We start from the raw sequence: 13,082 nt of genomic DNA, 5'->3' as shown, positions 1-13,082 counted from the left end.
GGGATCTAACATATTATTTTTCCAGGACCTGTCTCCTACAAACCTTCAGAAATGGAAAGCAATGAAACCATTAACTGGCTACAAAATAACATCAATGGTTGTTCCTATTCAGAATCTCCTTCTTCTTCTTAAATTGCCTAAGATCAAGAAGAGATTGGGGAATTGACCCCTGAGGAAACCTGTTAGTCTTACCAAACTACCCGATGAAGAAATAATATTTCAATCCATTCTATCCTTTTTCATATTTCTTTGGCAACTCTGAGAGTCTCAGGCTCTATTTGTTTACAGATTTTTTTTTTGTGTGTGTGTCCTGTATGAACAGGAGACTAAGGACTACTCCAAACTGAGAGGTGAGATCTTGGCACATCTTGGTGTGAACATACACATACGTGCTGGGAGAGTGCATCACTGGACTTCCTCTGACAGTCTCCCACCCCGATCTCGATGCATGACCTGGTGTATCTGGTCAAGAAATGGCTTCAGCCTGAGGAGACTACACTGGCACAGATGGTGGAGAGAGTGGTACTGGATAAGTACACCACACTGCTTCCACCTAAGGTTCAGCGTTGGGTTGGACAAATGGAACCTACAACAGCTGACCAGCTGGTGTGTTTAGTGGAACAGTACCAAGCCACTGAGGAGCTACTGCACACATCTCCCAGCCCTGTTACCCCCAAGACTGGTAAGACTGTAGAACTGGCAGAACGCTTGGAGAGGGAACAGGTAGCTGGGACTGTGAATTTTAAACCTAGGTCTCAGAATGGAGATCCATACCATCTCAGATGTTGGCGGTGCCATAAACTTGGTCACCTTGCTATACACTGTCCCCTGACGACTGAGCCCATGGACTGCAGCAGTTCTAGGCGGGTGTTCCTGTATGCTCAACCCTCTTGTTCAGCAGAAACTGCATCTGAACCACATATGTGTACTGTGACTATAGCAGAGCATGCGGTACTTGCTCTCCTGGACTCTGGGATCCTGGTAACCCTAGTACACCATGATCTAGTCGACCCTGAACTGTACAGTAGACATACTATTGCGGGTTTGTGCATACATGGTTAACTAGGGAGTATCATATTGCAACTACCTCTGGCACTGCCTCTCACAAAGTGGGTGTGGTTAAGTCCCTGTTTCATAGTGTGATTATAGGGAGGGATTATCCTCTGTTCTGGGATATTTTTCTGTGGAAAAAGCAGAAGCTACCGTGTCCTGAAAATTTAAATGTTGATAATGTCTTGCCTAAGGTTAAGCTTGAACGCTTTGATCCTGGCAAGGAAACACCAGCTGTAGGGGTGGCCCAAGATGGTAATGATTTTCCCCTGTCTGTGTTAGCTGGTGATGCTGAAGGTCAGAAGGTAGTTCCCAAGATGCCGGAGCTCTAGGTGTCCCGTGAAAATTTTGGGACTGCTCAAATGAGAGATCCTAATCTAGCTCATGCCAGAGATAATGTAACAGTAGTAAATGGTGAACCCCAGTATCCAGGAGCTGATATGGAGTTCTGATATGTCCATGAGCCAGGACCTACTGTATAGATTGAATCAAATACTAGGAGACATTGTTGAGCAATTGGTGTTGCCCAAGCCCTATTAAAGGATAATGTTAGATTTCACACGTACCTTGAGAAATACTTTGGTTAACTTAATTGCCAAGGAGCTCTTTTATCTGTTCTCTGGGACAGGTATATCCAAGGAGATCCTGACGGACTAAGGGACTCCTTTTATGTCCAAATTAATTAAAGAAACTGAAAAGTGTAAATTTCACCTCCATTTTGTTTGACTTGCTGTGAAATGTTGAAACAAACTTCCTAAGTCCAGGGCCCCATGCTGCGTATTACAGTACCTCCAAAGTGGATGGAATTCTGACTAATCCTTGCCACACATTGCAGAAATGTTGCAATTTAAAAAAAATGCTTGCTTTTTTGTAAATCACAACATATCAATTATACCTACGGAAATGCTGACGGTCCATACAGGTATAATAGAGACAGAAAATCCTCAAAGGAAATCTCTGTGGACTTTCTGTGAAAAATGCTATGGAAAAAAAACATGATGTGTTTCCCCCCCCCCCAGTCTATTTTTAGGCTGAGGCTCGCTACATGAGGCCTTAGCCTAAATACAGTTTTAAATACTTTCAGGAGTGCAGTTTTGAGAATGGGATGATTTACAGAGATTTCTATTAGAGAGGCTTTTCAAGGCCCCTTCAGGACTTAAACGTGAAAATTGTGTTTTGAAAATATTCTAGAAAATGTGGAAAATTACTGTTTGACTTGTAAGCCTTGTAATATCTGATAAAATTAAAGGATGATTAAAGTTTGATTCCAACATAAAGCAGAGATATGGTAAATTATATTTATGAAGTAAATTGAGTAGTATGACACATTGTACTTCGTGTCAATGGTAAATTTTGGTCAATATGTTTTGTGTTTAATTACTAAAAAATAGGAAATTTGTAAAATAAAAAAATGCAGTTTTCAAACTTTGAAATTGCATGTCATGGATATAAATATACCGTACCTCTGTATATATACAGCCCAGTCATATATAGAGTCCAGCCATGTCTCAAAACAGTTTATAAAGTATGCCTAATGAATATGCAATGGTAGAATAAGTGAAGCAAGTTGTCAGAAAGGTCAACAAAATAGATCTCAGTAATAGAATCATCACATAATTATGAACATGTAACAACCTCTGACTGTAAAAAACTAAATTATGACTTCTCTAAGTAGTACTCAAGAATGAACACTCATGACATAAAAAGGTTATGCATTATATACCCTGGAATATAACGCTTCCCCTAAATTTATATCCACCTTAAACACCCCATCTCTAATTCCAAGCTCTTTAACTCCTTTCCATCATCCTTTGTACTAGTGATTTAGATAACACTGCAACCTTAGTGTTACATGAAAGAAGACACTAGGGCATATGACATATGACACAAAAAGTAAATTTGTACATTTTTTTAATGTCCAAGCAGTGGTGGCCTGGTGGGTTCCTGCTGCCTTTTTTTTTTTTTTATAGGTGGTTATCTGCTGGAGTAACACCAGCCCTATTTACTTAAAGAACCCCGTTCTTGCTCACAGCCACCTCTGTTTCCCCTTCTGCCCTCCTAGGGGCAGAAGGAAAGCTGCATTGATTACCTACCACAAGGATGGGTTAAGGTTACCATGGAGCTCAGGCAGTTAAGAAAGCGAACGTTCGCCAGCATTCATGCCAAAGACCCCTGTATCAGAATAATGTACTATAGTAGTCCCCACACAGTATAATATCCTATATCATCCCTTCCCATAATATAATGTCCCATAGCAGCCCTTCACATAGTATAATGTTCCATAGTGCTCTCCATTAGAGATGAGCTAACAGTGAAATGTTCGAAGTTTGATTCGAGTAGCCGCTCAATACTCGACTGTTCGATCGAACATCGAACCCTATTATAGTCTATGGGGAAAAATGCTCGTTTAGAGGGAAACCAATGTTTGACTCAGGAGGGTCACCAAGTCCATTATGACACCTCAACAAATGATGACAACACCTCGGGAATGCAACTGGGACAGCAGGGGAAGCATGCCTGGGGGCATCAAACACGCCAAAGTCCCTGTATTACCCCACTATCACAGCCTATCAACTAGACACTTTTCAAACTCAGTAGAACCCCTATGAAAGTGGAAAAATACCTGGAAACCTTTTTTTCTCCCCAATTGGATGGACAGAAACCCAAATTATACTCTAATGAAACCTTAACAAGCACCCCTTTAAATCACGTTGCCCATGACAACTACAGATGGAATAGGCAATGGGAAATCCAACAGTACCCACCCTTAACTGTCATTGTGGATGTGTGTGATGTGGTAAGACCTTCCAAAATTCACTTTTCTGTCCCTTAACGTGAGCCCTTCCAAATTAAGTTAGAGGCCCATAAACTGAGTTACCAGCAGAGATTGAAGCCCTTTAGGTGACTTCAGCCTCTTACCAGCAGAGTTTTAGGCCCTTTAACTTAGTTCAGCCTTGCACCAGCAGTATTTTTGGCCCTTGGAGTGAGTTGAGCCTCTAACCAGCAGAGTTTGGGGAAATCAGGGTGGATTCAGCTTCTAACCAACAGAGTTTGGGGAAATCAGGATGGATTCACCCTCTAACCAGAAGAGTTTGGGGAAATCGGGGTGGATTCAGCCTCTAACGAGCAGAGTTTGGGGAAATCAGGGTGGATTCAGCCTAGAAGGATCAGAATTGTGCAACCAGATGGTGGAGGAATATGAGGAGGAGTTGTAGAGGTTGAGCGCAGACATGACAATTCATGTTGGGGTGCTTGACACTGGTGGGCACGAAAATGATGGGTCTATCCAGTTTCTGTTCATTTTGATGAAAGTCAGCTGGTCAACACTCTCAGCTGACAGCCGGCTACGCTTATCCGTGATGATACCACCGGCTGCGCTGAAAACCCTTTCAGATAGCACACTGGTGGCAGGACAGGACAGCACAGCAGGACAGCACCTCCAAGGCGTATAGGGCAAGTTCAAGCCACAGGTCCAACTTCGACACCCAATACATGTAGGGCGCAGAGGGATCAGAGAGGACAGGGCTGTGGTCGGACAGGTATTCCTGCAACATGTGCCTATACTTTTCCCGCCTGGTGACACTAGACCCCTCAGTGGCAGGAGTTTGGTGAGGGGGTGCCATTAACGTGTCCCAGAGCTTAGACAGTGTACCCTTGTGGGTGTGGACCGGACGGCACTTGTTTGCCTCATGGAGGAACTGTCCTCTCTGCCGCCAACAACACTTGATGGAAACATCTCCGTTTTGAGTGGCAAATTGTGCAAACCACACTATATTTGTCCTCTGTGAATTCCTTGAAAAATCTCCACACCATCGAGGAACGTGCCTTCGATGGGGGAGTTTTTCTGGGCTGGCTATGATGGGGAACATCTTGGGCCATTCTGGGTGTGGCCTGGCTTCAGCGAAGCAGCTGACCTCTGCCTCTGGACATGCCTCTGCCTCTAGTTACCCTCTTTGGTGCGTGCTGCACCTCCCTCAACATCGACACTGGTTTCCCCGCTTGACATCCCCCCTGTCCAGGTGGGGTCAGTGTCCTCGTCGTCCACCACCTCCTCTGCCAATTCCTCTCTCACCTCCTCCTCCTGCACACCGCACATGGCAACAGGCTGCCCTGATGGCAACTGTGTCTCGTCATCGTCACTGAGGGTGGGTTGCTGGTCAACCACCACAAAATCAACAGGTGATGGAGGAGACTCCAGTGCTTGGGCATATGGACACAGAAAGTCATCTGGTAGCTCCGTGGAATCGGGAAATGGAGGGACAGGGAGGGGGACAGTTAAAGGACCAGAGAACAGCTCCTGGGAGCAGGGAAAGTTGGGATTACTCTGCTGGGAAGATTGAGCATTTTGGGAGTAAGGCTGACCAGAATGTTGTGTAGGAGGAGGAGTTGAGGTAGAGGCTGACTGGCTAGTGGATAATGTGGTGGAAGAATTATCCGCCAGTCATTGTAACACATGTTCCTGGTGCTCGGGCCTACTTAGGTTTGTGCCCTGCTTACTTAATGTGGCCTACAAGCCGGGGACTGTGGAGAAGCACAATGCTTGCTGCCCATGAGTAGTAGGCATGGAATGCGCTGTGGCTTCACCGCGACCTTGCTCCCCAGCAGCATTCCCATGCCCCCGGCGTCACCCACGGCCTCGTCCATGGCCCTTACTGGTAGCCTTGTGCATTTTTAGATGGTTTTGATGGTTTGGTGGGTACACACCGTGACAACCTGGATAAAGCGTTTATAGCCTGAGAATTAGAATGTATATCCCACTGCTTTTTTGTGGGTATACACTGTGACAACCTGGATGAAGCGTCTATAGCCTGAGAATTAGAATGTATATCCCACTGCTTTCTGGGGGGTACACACCGTGACAACCTGGATGAAGCGTATATAGTGTATATGGGCTGAGAATTTCAGTGTATACCCCTTAGTTTCAGCGGGGGGGGGGGGAGGCAAAGACTCTGTTGAACCCTGGATTAAGCGTATATAGGATATATGGGCATACAATTTCAGGGTATCCCACTTAGCTTAATCCCCACCGCGGAAAGCTGGGTTGTGCAGATACAGCCAAGCTTAATTGCTGTGAATCCCACTTTAGCGTTTGTGGGTAGACACTGTGCCAAGCTTGTTTGAGCTTCTCCCTTTAGTGTAGCTCTTAAAAGGTCTGTTGTGGTTCTTCTTCTTTGCTATTCCAGCCTAGCAGAATCTAAAACCTAACTAGCCCTCAGCAGATGTCTCTCTCTAACTAAGTGCAAGCACAAATGAATCGGAGATGATGCCGCCTGTTTGTTTGAATCAGAGGTCACATGTACTCTGGGGTCTCCTCAGACCTTCAGAGTATGATTTGTGGTGGCTCAGGGGAGGTGAATAAATATAGCAGCCTCCAAAGATGACTTTAGATGTTACAACGTCGTTACGCTGTCATTAGTGCAATGCCACTATGCATCTTTCTGCCATGTAACCCATGTGACTACTGAGGCCTCGATCACTGATCTGTATATTATTTAAAGAAAAATTTAACTTTTTCCATAAATTAAACGTGCAAGTGAACATAATACACTTTGCAAGATATTTTACAGATTAATTCCTTGACTAATCACTCTGAATTAATGGATTTTGTAGAACTATAAAATTTATACCTAGAAGTCTGTACACAGATAAGGGTTGCAGCTGCAGCCAATTGAAATATACATGAGATAACTGAGAAGCTGCTGAAGGAAGACAAGGAAAGAAATAAACAGAGGTGACTTCAGTTTAAGCCCCTTGCAGATGACCGTGGGCAAGATCCCTGTGTGATTCCATGTTTTTCCCAGATAGCACACTGACCCATTCATTTCTATGGGCTATGATATCCATGTATTGGTGTGTGGGCCGTGAGTCTGCGATGCAAATTATAGAGCAGGTCCTATTCTGTTCAGTGTTTACAGTATGGATATGCCTATAGAAGCCTAAAAACCCGGATCACACACTGATGACACCCAATCTTTTTTGAGGCTATATGGCACTATGTCACCATGCTATTATATTGCCCTCTCCACTTTGTCAGGGAAGGGGGGGCTCTACTTGTTTACTAGAAGAGGTTCTGTAGACATCTTTGTAGAATCAGTAGACAAGGGTGTCAAAGGAGTGCGCTCTTTCACACTACAGTAGGATCTTGGGCCTCTGAACTGTTCTTTATACCTGACACTAACATTGACGTGTAAGGCTGAGTTCACACCTGAGATCATTGGTCAGTTTTAGCCCCGTAACTGGTCAAATAAGTGAGGTGTGCAGCAGTTCTAAGTGGCAAGTCTGACATGTGCATGTCTTACTGACTCACTGTATTGTTTCATTATGCGTGTTACTGAAAGGCACAGTGTTCTACACTACTATACAGGTTCTCTGCAACCAGGAAATAGCTGTTTTTAATGCTATTCACCTTGAATTAATTTGGATAGAATCAAATTTTTTGGCGAAATCCGGCAAAGCAACAGAATCTAATTTTTAAAACTTCTGTCTATCTCATCTCTATCTCTAATTCTGTCAAGCATACTTAGCCTCACAGACAGGAGTCTGTGGAAAGGGAAGACTGAGGCAGCTAGTGACAGATTTATTATCTCATTAATATACCTCTTTACAGAGTAAATGTAACAGTGCCAAAAAAGCTTAGCAGTAGCATCGGCAAGTCATTTTTTTTCCAAACACTTCTGTGTTAAAAGTAACTCAAAGCAGAAAAGAGAGAAGCCTGAACAATGGAGAAATATTTTTCCCCATAAATAAGATATATCACAAAGTTTATTATACTCACTGTTATTATTGATTTATGAAAAGTTGATTTATAATTGGGGGTATTCATTATATTAATTTACCTAGTTTAACAGTTATATTTGCCTAAAAAGTATATTTTGATTCCTTTAGCAAACTGAAGACACTGAAGGTTCAGCAAGCGGAGATTTCACTGGTCCAGGTCAAACTGTAAGAAACAGTATAAAAATATTTAATATTTATTATATGTTGCTGTGATTTTTTTTTTTCTTACTATATCAAGTATTAGTATGTACATGTAGCAAAATATAATTTGAAGGGGTTGTCCAATTACAGACATCTATTCCTTAACCACATATTGGGGTATAAATGTCACATTGTTGGGGGACCGACCGCTGGGTCTCCCCGCATCCATCCTGTCAGTGAAACACCAGTGTTCTTGCAAGAATGGTGTTCTCTTTACTTCTACGGGGCTGCTGGGGCTACTGTAGATTTCAGTCCTGGCACTCCCATAGTTGTGAATGGAGCACCAGCCACACAAGCACATTAGTGCGCCATTCACAGGGAGTATAAAGGGTGCTTTAACCCTTTCACTGCCAATCACGTAGCTCTACGTCCTCCCAGGGTGTCACTTGCATAGCTGAGGACGTAGAGGTACGTGCTTAACTTCTGATGCCCATATCTCAGGATTCGTTTGGCCTATGAAAATAATTTTAGATTCATTTTAAAGATGAGAATCTCATCTTTAAAATGACACTAAGATATTCATGTTAACCCTTACTGTGCCCAAGCGATTCACTGTTGAAAACGCTATCGGGGATTTAGATCTCATTGAAGATCTCAATTCCCAACAGCGTATTTAACAGCAATTTGCTAAAAATCTGTAAGGGCTATTATGAAGATCTTGATGTAATTTTAAAGATGAGATTCTCATCTTTAAAATGAATCTAAAATTATCTTCATAGGCCAAACGAGTCCTGAGATACAGGACTTTAAATTGTCCCCCCCCTCCTGTCTCGGGAAGTATTAGTGAAACAGGAAGGGGAGAAGGACTTGCAGCTGCAGCTCAGCTTGCACGGAGACACAGAGATAGAGAAGCATTTTCTCTAATCTTTGTGGACAACCTCTATGTGACCCTAGGAGGAGGGGGAGGAGGGATTTAGTTCCTATTTCCCCCCTCCTGTCAATCAGATAGCATACTGATTTGCTGTCTGATTGTCACATACAGGTATAATATAATTCCTCCTGAGTTTACTAGTGGGGTATTCTTATGTTATACCTCCTGAACACAACCAGGAAGGTTATTAGCGCTGTGACCCAGACATTTACTATTGTCCAGGTCGCAGCGCCAAAAAAAAGTCGCACCAAACACTTTCACAACACATATAAAGTTTACATTTCACCCAATCCCTGTCCATATCTGAGCTTTCTAGAGTAAAATACGCCTCAAGCGATATCCGTTACATGCTAAAATAATAGTAAAAACTATTATCACTAGAGATGAACTTATAGATTGCTAAAATTATTATAGGGGGATGGAAAATAATATTTTTATGTAAAGTCCTATTTAATTTGCATGCACAAAATGGAATGGCGATTTCTGCGATTTTGGCGTTTCTTTAACACCCGCCCCTGTAAATATATACATGTGTGGTATGTATGAACTCCTCACATATTGCAGTTTTTTGGAAAGTACATTATGTTTGCAGAAAGGGATTGCTTGAGCCGCACTTTAGTGGCAAATTTGAATTTTTGTGCAATTTTTGCTTGCAATCTCTGTTTGCCGCAACATTGCATGAAGGTGGTTGTATATATGAACTATTAAATTGTGTTTTTATATACGGTATGCTGTGCAATCTCAAAAAAGTTAGATTTTGGTATCACAGTCACAGTTTGGTAGGTGCAGTATAGCTTTATAACATATTAGTGAATAACAGCAAAATCCTGCATATCTTCTGTATTAGGGTTTTTGGGAGTCCGAGCTCTTGTTGTAGTTGATGTTTGCGGTACATATAGTACATATACACATTGTATACACCTTAACTTATTATTTTAACCGGTTAAGGACCACTGGCCGTAAATTTACGGCCAGCAGTCCTGGTCTCTAAGACCAGCCGATAGTAAATTTACGGCCGGTCTTCAGAGACTCACTAGGCAGGGGGTGGGGCGGGGGGAGGGCAGGGGTTAGGTGTTACTGACACCTAACCACCCTCTCAACAACGTTCAGTCGGACTCAGTTCCGACTGAACGTTTTAACCCTTTCGATCCTGCCGTGAAACATCACGGCGCGATCGAAAGGGATCCGCCGCAGATTGAAGCTGATCGGCACCCCCCGCGGCGAGATCGGGGGGTGCCGATGTCAGTAGAAAGTAGTCTGGGGTCTGGCCAGTGACCCCAGACTACCGGAGCCCCCACATACCTGGTTGATCCTGCCGACCGATGGAGGAAGTGAGCGATGTGTCTCACTTCCTCTGCAGCTTGCAGGATACGAGCAGGCTCATGTCCTGCTCGTGTCTTGCAAGCTACTATACAGAATCAGTTGGTGCTTTCATCAAAGCATCAACTGATTCAAGTGTCCTAAATGGACACATGAAAAAGTTAAAAAAAAAAGGTTAAAAAAAATAAAGTGTATGAAAAAAGTAATAAAGTTATAAAGCCCAAAATTCCCTTTTTCTCTATACAAAATGAATTATATAAAAAAGGTACTAAAAATTAATAAAAACAATGCATATTTGGTATCGCCGCGTCCGTAACAACCTGTACAATAAAACTGAAATAATATTTAATGTATACGGTGTACATCTGAAAAAAAAAAACGGAAAAAACCCGCCGGAAGTAATGATTTTTCACCATATCACCTTACAAAATATGCTATAAAAAGTGATCAAAAAATCATATGCACCCCACAACAGTACCAATAAAAAGCGCAGGTTGTCCCGTAAAAAATAAGCCCTCAACCAACACTGTCAACCGAAAAATAAAAATGTTACGCCTCTCAGAAGATGGCGATGCAAAAATCACTGATTTATGTCCCCAAATGTGTTTTTGTTCTGCAGAATTAGTATCGCATAAAAAAATACTATAAATGAGGTATCGCCGTAACCGTACTGACCCACAGAATAAAGGCTACATGTTACTTATACTGTACGCTGCATGGCGCAAAATTTAAAGGGTACAACTCAATGCCAGGATTGATTTTTTTTTTTTTTAAATCCAGCAAGAAAGAGTTAATAAAATATATTCAGTATGTTGTAGGCACCCAAATATGGTGTCATTACAAAATACATCACATCCCGCAAACAACAAGCCCTTATATGGCCACGTCACCAAAAGAATAAAGAAAATATAGCATTTACCAATGTGAAGACAACCCCAAAATCGCCAAATTATTAGAATACAACTGGCGGCGTCAGGAAGGGAATGTATAAGCAGTGTGAGCGAATATCAGGGGACACCCCAGATTTACAGCTTATGAGGGAACAGACACCAGAAGTGACCCCCAAAGTGACCCCCAGAGTGACTCCCCCAATCATAGGAGCTACTGGGACATAGTAGGGAATTTGGTGTCTGCAATGTTTTCCGCACCGCTTATATATTCCCTCTTCGCCATCCGCCGTGCAGTCACGTCCGGATACTAATACTCACTACACCCCCTGAGAAATTCTTTGAGGGGTGCAGTTTTCAAAATGGGGTCACTCCTTTGGGGAATCCACTTTTCTGGTACCTTACAGGCTCTACAAACATGACATGGCGTCCAGATACCAAACATCTGAATCTGTACTCCAAAAGCCTCATCGCGCTCCTTCCCTTCTGCGCCCTGCTGTGCGCCCAAACTGCAGTTTATGCCACATGTATGCCACATGTATGACACTGGTGTACCCCGGATAACGGACGTAATGTCATATGTGGGAATAAACTGATATTAGGGCACAGCCAGACACAGAAGGGAAGAAGGGTTATTGGGTTTTTGGAGCGCAGACGGTTTGGTTTTTGGATGCCATGACACTTTTGCACAGCTGAAACGCCAGTAAAGTGGAATCCCCTGATATGAGACCCTATTTTGGAAACTACACCCCTGAAGGATTTATCCAGGGGTACAGACAGCATTTTTAACCCCCAAGTTTTGCTATAACTTATTATCCATAAATGAATACGAAGCTGATTGTGAGAGGTGAAAATGACCATTTTTCCAGGAACCCGTCATTTCAGTGCGTAATATGTTGTGTCCGACTTGTATCAGAGATGAACGCTCTGAAAGCTGTTGTGCCCGGGATACCACCCGCTTACCAGTTTTTGGAGTGTCTCTGCTGACATAAGTTGGGCACAACATATCGGGTACTGAAATGGCGAATCTCTGGAAATTTTTCATTTTTAACTTCTCATTATCAGTTGCGATTTCATTTCTGGAAACTAAATAAATGCAACACTCAAGGGTTAAAAATTCTCGCTACTCCATTTGATAAATCCCATCAGTGGGCTAGTGTCCAAAATAGGGTGACATGTCTGCGGATTCCACTTTATTGACAATTCAGGGGCTTTGCAAAAGTGACGTCCAAAAACCAAACTGTGCTCCAGAAACCAAAATAGCGCTCCTTCCCTTCTGCGCCCTGCTGTGTGCCCAAACTACAGTTGATGACACATGTATGACACTGGTGTACCCGGGATAACGAACGTAATGTCATACGTGGGTATAAACTGATATTAGGGCACATGTATGACACTGGTGTACCCGGGATAACGTACGTAATGTCATAAGTGGTTATAAACTGATATTAGGGCACAGACGGACACAGAAGGGTTATTGGGTTTTTGGAGCACAGATGGTTTGGTTTTTGGATGCCATGACACTTTTGCAGAGACCCTAAACTTGCCCCTACAAAATGGGGTTCACTGTCACCTCCAGGTCTCTCCAAAAGGAACATGGCCCCCAGAAAGTCCCTCTAAATCTGTACCCCAAAAGCTAAAAAGCGCAGTGCTCCTTCCCTTCTGAGCCCTGCTGTGTACCCAAGCAGCAATTTACACCCACATATATATTTTTTTGCCCCTCGGGATGGCCCCTTAATAGTTTTAGGAGTGCAAGTCTCTGACAACACAAAGTGGGTGCAACGTATTGGGCACCGAAATGGCATATTTCTTTCAAAATTTCAATTTTCATTTTGGACATTCATTTTTTGGAAGCATTTTAGGCACAAAATGATAATACCCCTTGATTCATTCCATGACAGGTGTAGTTTATAAAATGGGGCACTTTTGAGGGGTTTCCATTGTATTGGTACTTTAGGGGCTCAGCAAATGTGACA

General features: G+C 42.9%; 1 protein-coding gene across 1 annotated transcript in view; it reads left to right on the top strand.

Annotated features, from left to right (window-relative positions):
* The window catches only part of COL15A1 (collagen type XV alpha 1 chain), a 257,018-nt gene that overhangs the window by 140,851 nt on the left and 103,085 nt on the right, over positions 1 to 13,082 (top strand). Inside the window, exon 12 of the mRNA XM_075271081.1 lies at positions 7,936 to 7,992. Within this exon, the coding sequence (XP_075127182.1) occupies positions 7,936 to 7,992 (57 nt within the window). The remainder of the gene's footprint in view (positions 1 to 7,935; positions 7,993 to 13,082) is intronic.

Source organism: Leptodactylus fuscus, chromosome 4, assembly GCF_031893055.1.
Source record: "Leptodactylus fuscus isolate aLepFus1 chromosome 4, aLepFus1.hap2, whole genome shotgun sequence".
In the NCBI taxonomy this organism is placed as follows: domain Eukaryota; kingdom Metazoa; phylum Chordata; class Amphibia; order Anura; family Leptodactylidae; genus Leptodactylus; species Leptodactylus fuscus.
Note: the sequence above shows the minus strand (reverse complement) of the source record. Positions and strands in the feature narration are given on the sequence as shown.